This window comes from Drosophila navojoa, chromosome 2, assembly GCF_054131105.1.
Source record: "Drosophila navojoa isolate 15081-1374.11 chromosome 2, UAZ_NAV_1.0, whole genome shotgun sequence".
NCBI lineage: Eukaryota > Metazoa > Arthropoda > Insecta > Diptera > Drosophilidae > Drosophila > Drosophila navojoa.
The window spans coordinates 4,482,124-4,498,571 of record NC_142890.1 but is presented as its reverse complement, the minus strand read 5'-3'; the positions used below and the strand labels follow the sequence as shown (position 1 = coordinate 4,498,571).

The window sequence follows — 16,448 nt, the reverse complement described above, 5'->3', positions numbered from 1 at the left end:
TTATATAATATATAATATAAGAGCAGCTGTCAATTGAGGTAAATAATTAAGTACTTAATAATTTAAAATACATAAACCATTTATGATTGGCATCAAAGGATTAGATAAAGAGAACTTTAGAGACTTTTGGGGTATGCCGAATCGTATAATATCGATTTTTTTACATTAACTGCAACTCTATATATCTACTGTCGTGACTTCAGAAATGTGAAAAGTCTGTAAGCAAGTTGCATAATCTGAAATAAGAAATTACACAAATAAAAATGTTTCCATCAGAATCCAAGCTCAACTTACGTCCGTAAAGTGCATCATATTAACTTCCACCAAGCCATAGGCAGTTAATTTGCGGGTGCACTGAGAATATTTTATCCAGATGAGCATCACTTTACGATACTTCTTGCTGCCGTGATACCAGCTGTGATTATACAAAGCCTCATTCAGGCCCGCAGACTGGGAAATAATATATGTATACAATGAATAAAATAGTGTTATTTAGTTCAACTCACGGCCTCCTCGAGCTGTGAGCCACGCAGGCAACACTCAAAGGTGAAGGCCACCAGAGCCATGGTGGGGCCCAAGAACTTGGCAATCATCAGTTTGTCGCTGGCCTCGGACATCAAATACAAATGGAAACAGATGGAGGTAGCTCCGACCAGATCGCTCAGAAAGATCGCCAGCTTGAATAGATCATTAAACTTATCGCATAGCACATTGATCTCCTGATGGCGCCGTATCAAGCTGCTGATGTAAGCAAAGAACCTCTGCTCGTCCACTGGATTCTCACTGTCGTCGGCATTCAGCTGCTCGATCTGCCGGCGCAGGCCATTCAGATGCATTCGCAGCAGCGTCTGAAATGCAATGAACAGGGTGTCGAAGGTGGTGAAGTAGGTGACGCCGACAAGCATGGCATAGACGTCGTAGATCCACACGAATGGATAGAGCAAGTGGATCTGTCGAATATTATACGGTAGCCAGCCGCCAAGCAGCTGTTGGTCCAACAGGATGGGCGCATTTCGATCCTCATAGGCGAGTATATAGAAAATAATCGGTGCAATGCTAAAGCCTCCTAGAGCGACGTATGCAAAGAGACCTACGTAGCCTTTTCGCTTCTTGTGCTGCTCAAATATCTCCGCCACTTGGAGGTGCTGTTGTGTGGGCAAATCCCGTGGGAATTCCCGATCCATCACGTTGATAAAGTCGATAATTTCGTGTCGCTTCGTATACAACAGTATTCCACGGATGGCATAATATACCGAAATACTCAGGACGGGCAGATTTTGACTGGAAGGCACGCCTCGGCGCATTGACCAGAAAATATCAAATAAATTGACACCAAAGAACCAGATGTCCAATGAAAAGCCCGTAAAGAAAACCAATTCCGATCTGTTGACAATACGTCCCGCATCATTGCGATAAAATTTAAAGTGTAGTAAATGAAAGAATTGCTGAAACTTCTGAAATTCAAAGAATGACTCAATTTTAATGGGTTGAATTACGTTATCCATTTCTAGGAATATCTTGCACAATATCTTTCACAAAGTTTGTTCAAGCACTATAAGGCTGTACTATTCACAGCGTCTATATATACGGAAATCTAACACCAGCCCACAATTGGATAATAATTGCCAGTTGGTGGCAGCAATCAGAACATTTTTAATTTCGCATTCTAATTGTTGGTTGGAAGGTGATAGTGAATTGGAAAATTAGTGGGTGCAAAGAAATGATTATATCAATAAGAGTCTGCCCAGAGACACCCTGAATCCCAGCCGAGTAGCATTTCAGCACATATGCATACATAGAATATGTCACATACTCCTTTTATGAAACCCTAATTTTCTGTATATTTGACAAATATAATAAAATGTATTTATCCTGTAAAACTACATTTCAATAATTTACTCATTTTGTTTTGAAAATCTCAGTTTCAAAATTACCGGTTTTATTTCCCGTTTTTAATGTGTCGATAGGCTCCGAATTATTGCGTTAACGTTGCTCAGTTTCGCGCTTACGTTACTCAGCCGGCGTTTACGTTTGTTTTGGTTCTGCGCACATGGAAAATGCTATATGTCAGAGCGAGACATCAAATCAGCTCGTCTCGCAACTGCATCCCTGGTCTGCACATATGAATAACGTAAATATTGTTGAAAGCCAATGCAATAAAATCTCTAAATTGTTGTGCAAAATAACTACGCATATAATGGAAAGATTAACGGTAAGCTATGCTGCAAGCAATAACGAATTACAAATAAATATTTCCGCACATTTTACGCACAGGCATGTTTCGGACGCCGTCAATTGGCCAACGAGCTAAAGCAGAAACAGGTGAGTGCCGTGTCGAAAATAAATACATAGGTGCACATACATATACATATCAATGCTGACCACATGCAATACCCAACTAGGCCATAACAGATCAGCTACTGCAGCGCATACTCTATTCGAAAAGATTGCTAGTTGATCATGTGGAGGCTCTGGAGCAATGTATGCAAAGCCATCCCGAACAGGCAACCGGCCGGCAGTTGCTAACCACGCGGAGTGCTTGCATTTTGTTGGGCGGCACCGTTCTACAGCATCTGGTTACTCCGCGTGGCCTGCGATTGTCGCTGATGCCATCCATCCTCCTGACCACCACATTTGGCGCCCTATGCGTCGTCAAGAGCGTTTTTGTCTGCCGCAACAAAATCGTGGAGCGCAAACTCGAGGAGCTAGTGAAGACCATCGATGAGTTTGGCAATTGCATAAGGCGCAACATGACCTACTTTCAAGAGATTATCATTATGAAACAGGCCGAGCTGATTGAGTGAGTGCAAGCAACAGATAAAATAAATCATTACTGGTCTAACTGATTTTCCGCTCGTAGATCACGTCAAATTGAACGCGCCTGGGACTGCATTACGGCGGCTAAGGAGGTCACCGAAATCCTCTATGATGCGACACGCAAACTGGAGCTCGACTATCCCCTGCCCCCCAAATACGGAGCCTACTATGCGCCCATGGAAGAGCTGCGCGAATGCGAATACTTTAAGAACAATGTCACGGACTACAGTCCGAAGCACATAAAGGTGCCTACCGTAACTGAACAATTAGGCACCTATGTATATATTCAACTAATCTCCTATATTCCCTGCAGGACTTTCACAACATATTCGCCTATGTGCAGTCACAGTATTTGCTGCGTCTGGCGCTCACCATTATGACGCGACCGTCAATTTCGCAGCTGAGCGAGGACTTGGTGAAGATTGACAACCAGGTGCGACAGCTCGTGCAGGAGGAGGAGCAGCATTTCAAGAATCTATCGATTGCCATGCAGAACAAGAAACAATTGGAAATCGAGCAGCTGCACGCAGCCAAGGCTGAGCAACAGAAAAGCGGCCCCATTGCGGTGCTGCAGCACTCGTCCCTGAAGCTCAGCGCCTGCATGGTGGCTGTGGCCGGCGAGTGCCAGGCACTCGATGTCACCCTGCAGAAGCTGACCGCCGCCGAGGCGGCCAAGAAGAACAATGCAGAGCAGCTCGTGGCTGTGGCCAACAATATGCGTGGCATTGAGAATGCTCTGGCCGTGTGCTGCGATGATTTCCAGCGGCTGATGCTCGTCTATAACAAGTTTCTGAATAGCAAATTGGATCTGGGCGTCGATAACGCTGAGAAAAGTAAGTCGCCCGCCAAACAAGATGAATTCCCGGAGAGTATTTTACGCGTCGAGTACTCGCAGCATCCCAATGAGCCGCAAAAGTGCGATGACTTCTATGCCTACATGTACGACGAGCAGGAGGCGCGACAGTTCGAAGACGAACAGCCGGCGCCGTATCCGACACCCGAAAAGGAGTTGCTCAACTTCGAGAAGCGCATTACCAAGGGCAAGTTCAAGCCGGTGCTGAGGCAGCTCAAAGATCGTATTGATCCCATTCGCCGGGTGATGCTGGAGAAGGAGCGCGAAGTGCTCGCCGCGAAAGGTATCAATGTAGACGAGCTATTCGGCAAAGTGGAGCAACTGGAGCAGGAGCAACAAGCGCAACAGGACAATCGCCTAAAGGAGCCAACAAGTCCCAGTGACTCAGAATCTGATTCAGCGGATGAGCTATACGAAAAGCGCAGCAAACAAATCAAAGAGCGCGACAATTTTGCCGAAATGCGTCAGTTTCTTGCCCAGAAAGAAGCCGTCAATCTGTTCCAGCTGGACGGACAGATGCGTCAGCTGCTGGCCTCAAAGGCAGGCGACTCACTGCCGCCACGGCCGGCGCCTGCCCTGGAGGAGGAGCTGATCGAAAGCGAATGCTAGACCCCCATTAGTCGCATTATCTTAATAGTTTCGCAACCTATCTATAAACATTTCAAAGATAAGCAGCTGGCACAGCTGGCGACCACAGTTCGTCATCTATCGGCTTCTCTCTCTGACTGTTTTGCGCCTTTCACCGTTTTCTCGGATTCTTTTTTCGTGCTGTACAAAAAGTCAAAACCAAATAACAAAAATAACAATAAACAAATATAGACAGAATATTGTGGCATGTATATAGTGCTTGAATCTCATGAATTGAGAAGCTTAACAATTGTTCCCTTATGTAGCACACTACAGTGGTTGCTCGCTAAAAAGAATTGAGCTGATTCTTACGTTTGATATTGTTAAAGCATATTATAAGTTTAGAGAGTTTTGTTCAATGCAAATATTTTAGCTGAAAATTGTACCAAAAGTTGTTTATACAGCAGTGACTACTGTAGGTATCATATCAGAAATTAGTAATGTTATATTACATGCAATTCGAGATTTACATAGATAATAGTCTAGTTATGTATGACTCAGACTACAGTACTCACTCGATAGACGAATTAGGACACTTTGTCTATTTAAATTGTTATATAGTTAAAGAAATTTAATTTTACAGAATTTTACTCAGTGCAAATACACTTATACTAACAATTCTTTATACAGCAGTGACTACTGTAGATACGCATTGCTGATTCTATCTAATTTAAATAGGGATTTAAAGAGATAATTGTCAAAGACATATGTGAACAACTATGTATGTGTATCCTAGACTACAGTACTCACTCGATACTAAGAACCTATAGTGATTATATGTCAAAGTTACATTTTAATATATGTACTAAATGAAAGCCTTTAAGTTTAGCCCAGTTTGTTTAACAGAAGATTTGTCACTAGCCGTCCTTCAAGCACTAGTGACCACTGTATCAGTTCAAATATACATGATTCCTTGAAAATGTTTATAAAAATGCATTTTATTTCACAGTGATTAAAGGCTAACGAAACTTAAGTACAATACAAACATCGATGGCAACACTAGACACTAGGGATACGAAGGCAAATCTCCTGGAATATATGTATGTATGTATATATGCCATGTACATATGTATGTATGTATGTATGTATATCCCATATACTATATTCAATATATACAAGCAAATGCATGCACGCAAAGTCTTGTCTTGTGTGGTGGCTGAAACACTTTCGTGAACATCTTTGGCTCGGAGCACGTGCAGCAGGCGGGAGCAGGCCTCGTCTCAGGCATTGGGGGCGCCCGTTGAGCCAGCCGCGGAGGCGGCGGCGGAGGCGGCTGCATTGTTGAATTTCGTGGTCACCGAGACCGGCTGCAGCTGCGAGAAGGCAGAGAGATTGCTGCCCCGGACACTTGTGTAGCGAATGGGCTGGACGCCGTAGTCGTTGCCCTTGAGCCGGCGGCGCACACAGACCACGATGAAGCCGATGATGAGCCCGGCGACGACCACGACGCTGGCAATGATTACCGTGAGGATGATGTAGCGACGGCGCAGAAATCTGGGCGGATCATCCTCGACGGCGCGATACTTCTTGGGTATGACCATGTTGCAGATCTGCTGGGCCGTTAGATTGGTCAGCGGCAGGGCGGCCAGCAAGTAGGGCGTGTCGCAGCGGGCGACCGCCAGATTGGGCGCCTGCAGCACTTGAGGAGCGCCGGCCTGTTCGAGGGCCTGGAGCAGCTCACAGCTGCAGTACCAGGGATTGCCGGCAATGGCCAGGCTGCGCAGCCTGGGCCAGCTCGTCGTGTTGGTTGCGTTGAGAGTGAGCGTCGTCAGCGCGTTTTGCGAGATGTCCACCTGCGTCAGATTGCGGCTGGTCACCAAATCCGCCAGCTCCAGTCGCTCCAGCTTGGGATTGCGCGCGCAGTCCAGCTGCTCCAAGGCGGGCAGCTGCAGAGCACCGAGCTCAATAGTGCGCAGGATTGGCATTTCACTGATGTTCAGGCGACGCAGTGCATCCAAATGGCGGAAGCTCTGGGCACCGATCTTAACCAAGCGATTGCCCGCTAAACTGAGCTGCTGCAGGCTCTTGCCCAGCTGCTCCAGGCCGGCTGGCACCACAGAGAACTGATTGCCCGACAAGTCCAGCTGGTAGAGATTGCTCATCTTGGTGAAGAGATCGCCGGGCAGCGTCAGCAAGCCATTGTGCGACAGATCCAAGCGCTGCAGATTGGGAATGGAGGCCAACGATGCAGTTGTCGCCGCATCCAGCACACTGAGCCGATTGTGGGCCAGCGACAGTTTCCTCAGCTGCGGCGTGTGCTCGAAGAGCTTGCGATCCAGCCGCAAGATGCTGTTGTGGCTGAGATCCAAATCCTTCAGAGCAATCGGCTCGTACTTGGTGGCCTTGAAGGGACCCCGAAACAGATCCGGCTTGAGAGCATCGTCCTTGATCTCATTCCAGCTGAGATAGAGACCCTCCACATTGGGCACGTCCATGAAGAGCGGCACCTCCAGCTGCTGTATGCCGCAGTGCCGGCACGAGAACGTCAGCGTGGCATTCGTGGCCGGCAGCTGCTGCAGCACCCGAATGCGGTTGCCCGAGAACGAGGCGACAATCTCCATGTCCGCGTGCTGGCTGCCAAACTCCGGCGGCCAGCGGGCCAGAATGTGCTCGAAGTTCTTCATGGCGCAGTTGAGTGTCTGGTGCAGGCGATGATTCGTGTCCTGGGCGGACAAACAGGTGCACGTCTCGCAAATGTTAGCCACGGCCTGGTACGGCATGCTCTCCTGCTGGGCCAATGCGACACTCAGCAGCAGAGCCTCCGCACTGACGAGCTGCAAGCAATTATAATTGTGGATTAGAACTGTGTATATATGAAGATATTATATGATATATATGATATACTGTGTATATATCAAGATATATATTGTATACATATGATTAATTAGCAAGTTTATAAAGTAATTGATTAATGGAATCTACAAGCCATAAATTACAGACAGCACATATGTGTGTATATATATATATTTTTTTTTTAAATTCTTAAATAAATATGTATATTAAAAATTTTTTAAGGTATTATATTACTACTTAAAAGCCTTATGAAATACAAAATTTTATTATATTATTGCATTTACTTTTTTTTAATATTATATTAATATTAATATTATTATATTATTTTATTATTTTGTTAAAAAAAAAATGATTTATTGAAGCATTGTACATATAGATCACAAATTTGTTAGAGAGATAAGAGTTTTAAAAATAATATTAAAAACAAAAAACAAAAAACAAAAAAAATATATATATATAAATATATATATATACTTTATATATATATATATATATATATATATATATATATATATATATATATATATATATATATATATATATATATATATATATATATATATATATATATATATATATATATATATATATATATATATATATATATTTTTTTTAATATTATTTTTAAAACTCTTATCTCTCTAACAAATTTGTGATCTAAGATATATATATATATATATATATATATATATATATATATGTATATATCTTAGAAAATATTATATACTTCATACTAGACTTGCATTGGCTTTACGTATTGAAGGCTTTTTTCTATATGATTAATTTTAACTTCTATCTGTAGTCAATAAGATTATTGTGCACTTATCAAAATACCTAATAATACATACATATTTATATTCAATATACATATATACTAAATATTTACTATCTATATACATATATACTTTATAGTATATATTCACTTCAAATAGAATTCAATGATGTTTTTTTTTTCTATTCTATGTACCATAAAAAGGTTTCCCTAAGTAGAGAACTTATATTATGCACATATTTATACACATATATAATATACACATAATACATATATAATGTATCTGTACTGTATCAATGTATGTACATATTCTTAACTGAGTATTGTGGTCTTCATAACCGACCCCAACCACAAACAAAAAAACAACTTCAGATAAGATAAGGAAAACACTGAAATTTTAGATACTAATACATACTACGACTATATATACATATATACTATATGTTTGAATATTTGTACACTCACCAGCAGCAAAAATTTGTACTTCATGCTGTAGAAGTATGTACGTATGTAGCTGTATTTCTTGAAATTCGATTAACAATTTGCTCGTTTGTTGTTTTCTATTGATTAAATTACAATTAAAAGCACTTTTGGCTATTAATTACACTGTTGCCTTTGTTTTCTTTTATATATGTGTTCGTTCTGTTGAATTTGATTGCGCTGCGAAATAAACAGCTACCACGAGCACTGCTGGAAGTAGAATTGAAACTAAGGTAAACGATTCAAACCGCAGAACGCGCATCGAGGCATTATTTGTTTTGATTAGATATCAGCTGGGTGAGAGAGCAACAAAGACTTGCCGTTACACGCGCTCTCGCTCGCACAGGCGATCTCCCGCTCGCTCGCTCTCGCTATCCCAACTTTCGCTCTCGGCTAAGCCGCTGTTGGCGGCTGCATGCGCAAGTGTTTCGTACAGGGTGTCTGGGGAATGTTTTTGGTTCTGCTGCAAGGCCGTCTCGTAAGTTGTATGTTGATGTACCCAATGCCAGACGGCGACTGTCTGAAACAATAGACTGCGACGTGCTATTGTTATTGTTTTTCAATTTGTGCCACAGCGCGTCAATGATTTCGGCGGATAAGATAACGAAATTGTGTCGCATTCAGCAGCAAGAGCAACACACAGTTGACTCAGCTTGCTGACTCTCCGCTCGATTCATATACACATACATATGCATACATTCATAGAAAGAGAAGAATTCCAGTCAGAGGAAACATATTAAAGAAATGCCGACTCCAATTAGACTCGTAGAGGCCAATTGCAATGGCAACGAGCGTGTGTGTCACTACGTTCCATTGAACTTTGCGCCATCATCTAGATACACACACATACAGATGCATACATATGAATATGTATGTGCGTGTCTGTGTATGCATTGATACAGCGAGACAAATTGAGTCGTTCAAAGAACATGCGAATTGATGCTCAGCAACAACAACCAAGTGTCGGCAGCTGGTGTACACTGTACAACAAAAACAACAACAAAATAAGAAAAGCAAATAAATGTTTGGGTCGCACGCTGTGTGGCAATTGGTTGCATAAACAAAACAGAACCCGAGCTGACTCATCGATATTTGTATTCGCAGTAAATTTTAATTTTCTTTTTATTTTCTTAAGACTTTTTTTTTTTTTTTTTCTTTTTTTGTTACACGCTTAGAAACCGCAGACAACAACGTCGCACGCGTCGCCTTTCCCACTTGCAACACGAAACCCGTTTACAATTTGTTGTTATTGCACTTTTGCAGCTGCCCGCCGTGGCTCATCCTCGTTCTGGCTCTTAAATCAAACGAACAGCAACAGAAACTGAAAGCGAATCTAAAGCAGCAGCCGCAGCCGCAGCGGCAGCGGCAGCCTCGGCTCGACGATCGTTACCTGCGCTGCCTGTTGCTCAAATTCAACTGAAACTGGAAATCGTTCAGGCAGCAACAAAAGCAGCAGCAGCAGCAGCAGCAAACATTCTCTGTCCATGCCTTAAGCTGGATATCGATGGCCTTTCCCACAAGCTGAACGCGACTGTCCCCTTGGCAGCCCTCGCCCCCGTTTGTGCTCCACGAGCCACCCCAAAAACCGGTCGCTGCCCGAATTTTAGACTGTGGCACATTGTTTATGCCACTGCCGAAATGCGCCACTGCGCGGCTGCGCATTTCAATGCTTCAATATTAATGTGCAGCAGCTGTGCCTGTGTGCCTTAAATAATGGCTCCAACTGCAGGAAAAGCTTCGTCGTGCCGAGCTCGTTAAACGTTGATTTGCGTGCATTTCCGGTGCGGCAACTTTAAAGGTCAATGACAGACATAAAGACGAGATTTGTAATTAAGAACAAACATTTATACGAGCTACATATATACACACGATGTTAACTACACCCCTTATCTCATATGCATATAGTAATCAATCGCCGTGGAGAATGCCGCAAAACCCAGGCCGCCAATGATGCCTGCCTTGATGCCCGCTCGCAGACCAATCAAGCCGCCGGTAATGCCGCCTGCATAGGTGCCGTTACGCCAATCGGTGACACCACGTTGCTGATGAATAGAAATGCAGATATAAGAGTGAGCAATTCACACGTCGCCTCACTTACGCTTTCGATGGTGCACTCAACCACAGAGAAGACGGCGCCAATTAACGCGAAATTCTTGGCATATGAATGCGTTGTGGCGCGCATCTCACGGAACACCTCACGCGCCGTCTGTTTCTTTTCATTGGCGAACGGATCGGCCATATTTGGATTTACGGAGGCGCTGAACAAGCCCAAAGCAGCGCCCAGTCCATAGCCTGGCAAGGAAAATCAATAAAGATGAGCAACTCCCATCATAAATGCTCTCCCAGTTTCAACTCACCCATTACACAGGCCATAGCACTTTTGAAGGCACAGCTCTCCACGGCTGTTTCGATGAGCTTCTCCTCGTTTGTTTTGATTTTGACCGGCCCATTGCCTTTGGGTATTACTATATTCTCGCGATATCTGTTCAGATTGCCCACAAAATGCATGGCCATTCTGTCAAGCTCCGCAGTGTCTAAGACTCTGGGCTTGGGCGCCTCAGCGGACTTGGGATCATCCTTGGGTACCACTGACATGACTGTGTTTTATTAAACAATCTATTTTTTATACAGTATTTGGATGAAACTATGTAAATTTAAGACGCGTGTGGAAATAGTTAAAATTGTTATCACATCGCAAGCAGCAGCTGTTGCGTCAGAGTTGTCAGATACCATTAAAATATTTCGATAACAGCCCTATCGATTGTCGACAAATTAACGATTCGTTAAGTTAGCTTTGAATTTAAAAATTGGGCATAACTACGTTTTCCCTCTTTTAATTTGTACATTTAATTTATATATTTTTGGTTTTTTTTTTAATGAACTGGCATATACCTAAATATTACATTTTATTGCTATCACAAGTTGATTATACACATACATATACCAAATGGAGAAAACATACAGAAATAATTGTCAGAAATGTGTCAAAAGCTTCGCCTTAATTAAAGGCATAAATTAGCAGCAAAATGACACAGAAGCCAATTACAGCCCCTAAGATAAGCGAATCTCGTCGCTTTTTGATATTGATGCGCTGTATCAAACTGCAATATACAATTAAAAATTGAGTTAGGTATTTCGCAAATACAATTTCCTTTGTTATATTACCTTGATATTAGGGGAAAACGATTGGAAATGTCGTTGAGGCGAGTCTGCAGTCGCTTGAATGCCTGTCGCTGTGCATGCAGGTTATCGCGCGTCTCGATGGCGATGTTAATCTGATCATTGACCATGTTGCTGGCGCTACTCAAGTGCCCGCTCTCCTTCATATACATCTCCCGACGACTCAGGCCGGAGATCGACGGACTACCGCTAGTGGCCAGCCCTGAGCCACGCAAGAGTTCCTCTCGCTCGATGCGCATCGTGTGATTGGCACAGATCTTGTTGAACTCCTGTCTATAGCCCTGGAGTATTTCCCTGTGCCGCTGCAGAGTGTGCATTGCAGCGCTTCCAGTTGCGGGCAGCTCCGACATCGATTCATTCAGTGTTGATAACTGAAGGCATTAATTGGATCACTTGGATATAATTTGTAAAGTGTTTGTATCTTACTTTGTCGAGCATTTGCTCTATTTCAGCAGACAGTGAATCGAATACATGTTCGCCGAGCAGAGGTGATGTGTCAGCAGCGCTGCTATTGCTGCTGCTTATGCTGCTGCCAGCTCCGATTTTGCTGAATGCCACAAGTTTGAGGTCAATTTCATTTTCCAGGGTGCGCGCCTGCTTGCGTAGCACTTGGTGATTGTTTCAAAAAGCAGTATAAGCACATAAGCAGGTGAACAGTTTGGCACACATATTTACCATCGTAGCTAGAGCCAACCATTTGCATTTGATTAAGATATTATATTTACTTGCATGCACAACAAATACAATGAAATTCAACTACAGATACTAGGGCTGCAATAACCTGCTCATTTGGTATTTTTCTTTATCATATTAATTAAAGATAATCTGTAAAATTTTTAAGGCAGTACTAAGAACTTGGTTAAATTGATATTCTATTTCCGCATCAAAATATAAATAATATATGTATTTCAAAACAAAGAGACAGTATTTTTTAAGTTTCTCTTATGACAATCGATAATTGCTAATCGATTATTGCAGACATCATATGTGAAATAATTGAACGCGTTTTTGTTGCCGGCAAACATCGAAAGTATAAAACCATAATTTAATCAAATAAAAAAGAATGGCGCAAGCCCAATCAAATAATGACACCCGAGTGCCAGATGAAGAGAGTGATCTGTTACAAATCAAGCCGCTGTAAGTAGCCAGTAACTTTCTTAAATGAAGATTGATGTTAATCTTTCCCTCTTCCAGTGGAGCTGGCCAAGAAGTGGGACGCTCCTGCATCATGCTGGAGTTCAAGGGCAAGAAAATAATGTTGGACTGTGGCATACACCCGGGACTGTCTGGCATGGATGCCCTGCCCTATGTGGATTTGATAGAAGCTGATGAAATTGACTTGTTATTTATATCACAGTGCGTTTAAAAGTTTCAAATTTTAATTGCCTATTCAATATATTTTAATTTGACTTCTAGTTTCCATCTGGATCACTGTGGGGCTCTGCCATGGTTCCTTATGAAGACAAGCTTTCGCGGTCGCTGCTTTATGACACATGCCACCAAAGCCATTTATCGCTGGATGCTCTCAGATTATATTAAGATCAGCAACATATCCACCGAGCAGATGCTTTACACTGAAGCTGATCTGGAGGCATCCATGGAGAAAATCGAGACAATCAATTTTCACGAGGAACGAGATGTGATGGGTGTCCGCTTCTGCGCCTACAACGCTGGCCATGTTCTGGGCGCTGCAATGTTTATGATTGAGATCGCTGGCATTAAAATCCTTTATACGGGCGACTTTTCGCGCCAGGAGGATCGCCATTTGATGGCCGCCGAGGTGCCGCCCAAAAAGCCAGATGTGCTGATCACAGAGTCAACCTATGGCACACACATACACGAGAAGCGCGAAGATCGCGAGAGTCGCTTCACATCGCTGGTGCAGAAAATCGTAATGCAGGGCGGACGCTGCCTCATTCCGGTCTTCGCCTTGGGCCGTGCTCAGGAGTTGTTGCTGATATTGGATGAGTTCTGGTCCCAGAATCCGGATCTGCACGAAATACCCATCTACTATGCGTCCTCGCTGGCCAAGAAGTGCATGGCCGTCTATCAGACCTACATCAATGCCATGAATGATCGCATTCGGCGTCAGATCGCTGTGAACAATCCATTTGTCTTTCGTCATATTTCCAATTTGAAGGGCATTGATCACTTTGACGATATTGGACCATGCGTCATCATGGCGTCGCCGGGTATGATGCAGTCGGGCCTGTCGCGGGAGCTCTTCGAGAGCTGGTGCACAGATCCCAAGAATGGCGTCATCATTGCCGGCTATTGTGTGGAGGGCACTTTGGCCAAGACCATCTTATCCGAGCCCGAGGAGATCACAACCCTGTCTGGTCAGAAGCTACCGCTCAACATGTCCGTCGACTACATATCCTTCTCGGCGCATACAGACTACCAGCAGACTAGCGAATTTATTCGCATGCTGAGACCTAACCATGTGGTGCTCGTCCACGGGGAACAGAATGAGATGTCGCGCTTGAAGCTGGCGCTGCAGCGTGAATATGAAGCAGATGCCAGCACGGACATCAAGTTCTATAATCCCCGCAATACTCACGCTGTAGATCTCTATTTCCGCGGCGAAAAGACAGCTAAGGTGATGGGTCATCTGGCAGCTAAGAAGCCCGAGGTGGGCAGCAAGCTCTCCGGCGTGCTCGTAAAGCGCGATTTCAAGTACCATCTGTTAGCTCCCTCGGATCTGGGCAGTAAGTAGAATTAAGAAGTTATTCACCTGGATAGCTTTTACTGAATCTCCGCCCCTTCTCTTTCAGAGTACACCGACATGAGCATGTCGGTGGTCACCCAGCGTCAGTCGATACCCTGGACCAGTTCTCTGGCCACGCTTCAACTGCTGCTCGATCGCATTGGCGCTGGCTGTGTGGAGATCATTGAGCCGGATCGCAAGTTGCGCGTCTTCAACTGCGTCGAACTGATCGTGGAGCAAAAGATTATTATCATGGAGTGGCATGCCACCCATGTGAATGATGTCTATGCGGATGCCGTGCTGGCCTGCCTAATGCAATCCGAGCTGGGTGGCACCAACATCAAGGGTGCCACCAAGCAGACCAAATCGGAGGAATCCCGCTTTCGCGAGTGCCTCATCGAGACGCTGCAGGACACCTTCGGCGACAGCTGTGTGCCCAAGCTATTCAAAGGCGACTTGCTGCCGGTTACAGTCAGCGGCAAGCACGCCGAGATCAATCTGGAAACATTGGTAAAAACTAATTCACAGAGGAGAATAATTATAATATTTACAAATGCTAAATCTCTTCAATTACAGACTGTGCAATGCGTTGAGGATGAGGTGCTGCGGCAAATGCTGAATACCACCGTGCAGAAGCTGCACCAGACCTTGGTCTCTGTTCATTGACACAATTCCAAACCCAATGTGAATCCTCTTGATTAATCTTTATTATTAGTTTTCCATTCATATGTTGTACAATAAAAGTCGCAAACTATTTATTTATCGTGCGGTTCGGGTTTTGGCTATTTGCTCCTTGAGCACCAGAATGCTGGCGCGTTGCTCAGGCGGGAGCTGCGCAATCTGATCGTCAGATAACTGCAACACCTGCATAATGAGTGCGGCCTTCTCTTGGTCCGAGGCATCCGACGGCAACACGCCATGGGCACCCAATCGACTTTGCAGCTGTAACGCCGCCGATTGCTGCTGCTGCGTCACTGTCTGCTGTACCTGTGGAGGCGGCTGCTGCTGCTGTTGCACCGGACCTGGCGGCATGGCACCACGTAGACGAGGATCCATTGGACGTTGGCGTGGATCGCTTGGGTATGGAATGGGTGCGGATGGCGGTCCTTGCTGTTGTTGCGGCTGCATTTGGGCCCGAGTGCGTGGATCCATAAGTGGCGGCGGTACAGGATTGGGCATGGGGCCTGGCACTTGACGCATGTCCTGGTCCATATTACGACCCATCATACGTGGATCCATGTTAACCGGCCCACCGGGCACCATGCGCAAATCGATGTCATTCGAATGCATATTATTGAAGTTCGGGCCGGACACTGGCATGGGTTGCATCGGTCCAGGACCACCAACACTCCCTGGCTGTACGGGCGGCTGCTGCGGCGCTGGTTGCTGCTGTGGCGCTGATCCCATGGGCATGGGACCCGAATTAGCGTGTGGGTTGCCACCCAGAACGGGAGGCATTTGGTTAGCCTTGAAGAGCATACCCAATGCCTGTTGCGGATCAACGATGCGCATCACCACCATGGCCTGAAGCAGAGCATAGGCCAGCTGCGGATTCAGCATAAGCATCTGGCGTGCTTCCGAGGGATTGCTTACAATGCACAACTTCATTTGCTTCATCAGCTCGTACATCTGTTCCGGCGGCAGGGAGGCAACTGTTTTGGTAATCAATTCAGGTGCATCGTCTGGGTCACAGGGTTCGCCATAGGGATTCTCTACTTGTGGTCCCTGCAACAGCTGCTGCATCTCCATGCGTGATTTCTCTGTACACGCATTGTCCACTCGCAAAGTGCGCCCACCAATTTCGTAGCCATTGAGATTGCGCATGGCACTCAGAGCAGTTTCCTGGTCCTTGTACTCGCAGAAGCCAAATCCTTTGGGTTTGCCACTCTCGCGATCAAACACAAGTCTGTAATGGAAATATTATTTATAAGTAATTCTGATTTACAGATCACTGAGGCTTACTTAAGCGAAAGTACCGGACCGACTTCACTGAAAATTTCCTTTAGCTTCTCCTCGGTAGCTTCGTAGGGTATGTTGCCTACGAACACTGACCGCATGGACTTGTCCATAATACTCTGTTCTTGTGCTTTATCGGCCATTTTAATATTGTTTATTTGACGTTTGATAAATAATATTATTAATTGCTATTAATTGTTCTGAGTGCGAATGCCACAGTCGGCTAAAAAAAATTCCCAATGCTGCAGCCACACAGAGTTGCT

General features: G+C 44.5%; 7 protein-coding genes across 7 annotated transcripts; 2 read left to right on the top strand and 5 right to left on the bottom strand.

The window, feature by feature from the left end:
* Positions 1 to 40: 40 nt before the first annotated feature.
* On the bottom strand, positions 41 to 1,702 carry Or88a (Odorant receptor 88a). The gene is made up of 3 exons (XM_018102188.3): positions 507 to 1,702; positions 295 to 450; positions 41 to 236 (listed from the first exon to the last, which is right to left on the bottom strand). Exons 1-3 carry the CDS (start codon positions 1,503 to 1,505, stop codon positions 186 to 188), a joined length of 1,206 nt encoding a protein of 401 aa, XP_017957677.2. The 5' UTR covers positions 1,506 to 1,702; the 3' UTR covers positions 41 to 185.
* A 136-nt stretch (positions 1,703 to 1,838) lies between these two features.
* On the top strand, positions 1,839 to 5,229 carry dind (diamond). Its single transcript, XM_018111972.3, has 5 exons — positions 1,839 to 2,212; positions 2,275 to 2,322; positions 2,403 to 2,800; positions 2,861 to 3,062; positions 3,131 to 5,229. Exons 1-5 carry the CDS (start codon positions 2,051 to 2,053, stop codon positions 4,277 to 4,279), a joined length of 1,959 nt encoding a protein of 652 aa, XP_017967461.1. The 5' UTR covers positions 1,839 to 2,050; the 3' UTR covers positions 4,280 to 5,229.
* LOC108659176 (uncharacterized) lies at positions 5,216 to 8,616 on the bottom strand. Its single transcript, XM_018111975.3, has 2 exons — positions 8,328 to 8,616; positions 5,216 to 7,071 (listed from the first exon to the last, which is right to left on the bottom strand). The coding sequence occupies exons 1-2, from the start codon at positions 8,349 to 8,351 to the stop codon at positions 5,518 to 5,520; spliced, it is 1,578 nt and encodes a 525-aa protein (XP_017967464.1). The 5' UTR covers positions 8,352 to 8,616; the 3' UTR covers positions 5,216 to 5,517.
* A 1,549-nt stretch (positions 8,617 to 10,165) lies between these two features.
* LOC108659182 (mitochondrial import inner membrane translocase subunit Tim22) lies at positions 10,166 to 11,054 on the bottom strand. Its single transcript, XM_018111982.3, has 3 exons — positions 10,700 to 11,054; positions 10,441 to 10,634; positions 10,166 to 10,384 (listed from the first exon to the last, which is right to left on the bottom strand). The coding sequence occupies exons 1-3, from the start codon at positions 10,935 to 10,937 to the stop codon at positions 10,229 to 10,231; spliced, it is 588 nt and encodes a 195-aa protein (XP_017967471.1). The 5' UTR covers positions 10,938 to 11,054; the 3' UTR covers positions 10,166 to 10,228.
* A 177-nt stretch (positions 11,055 to 11,231) lies between these two features.
* Gos28 (golgi SNAP receptor complex member Gos28) lies at positions 11,232 to 12,372 on the bottom strand. Its single transcript, XM_018111979.3, has 4 exons — positions 12,198 to 12,372; positions 11,949 to 12,130; positions 11,508 to 11,893; positions 11,232 to 11,443 (listed from the first exon to the last, which is right to left on the bottom strand). The coding sequence occupies exons 1-4, from the start codon at positions 12,223 to 12,225 to the stop codon at positions 11,341 to 11,343; spliced, it is 699 nt and encodes a 232-aa protein (XP_017967468.1). The 5' UTR covers positions 12,226 to 12,372; the 3' UTR covers positions 11,232 to 11,340.
* A 106-nt stretch (positions 12,373 to 12,478) lies between these two features.
* On the top strand, positions 12,479 to 14,987 carry Cpsf73 (cleavage and polyadenylation specificity factor 73). Its single transcript, XM_018111971.3, has 5 exons — positions 12,479 to 12,659; positions 12,717 to 12,878; positions 12,939 to 14,230; positions 14,297 to 14,739; positions 14,806 to 14,987. Exons 1-5 carry the CDS (start codon positions 12,586 to 12,588, stop codon positions 14,893 to 14,895), a joined length of 2,061 nt encoding a protein of 686 aa, XP_017967460.1. The 5' UTR covers positions 12,479 to 12,585; the 3' UTR covers positions 14,896 to 14,987.
* On the bottom strand, positions 14,919 to 16,421 carry CstF64 (cleavage stimulation factor subunit 2 CstF64). Its single transcript, XM_018111976.3, has 2 exons — positions 16,192 to 16,421; positions 14,919 to 16,135 (listed from the first exon to the last, which is right to left on the bottom strand). Exons 1-2 carry the CDS (start codon positions 16,326 to 16,328, stop codon positions 14,989 to 14,991), a joined length of 1,284 nt encoding a protein of 427 aa, XP_017967465.1. The 5' UTR covers positions 16,329 to 16,421; the 3' UTR covers positions 14,919 to 14,988.
* Between the last annotated feature and the right edge of the window lie 27 nt (positions 16,422 to 16,448).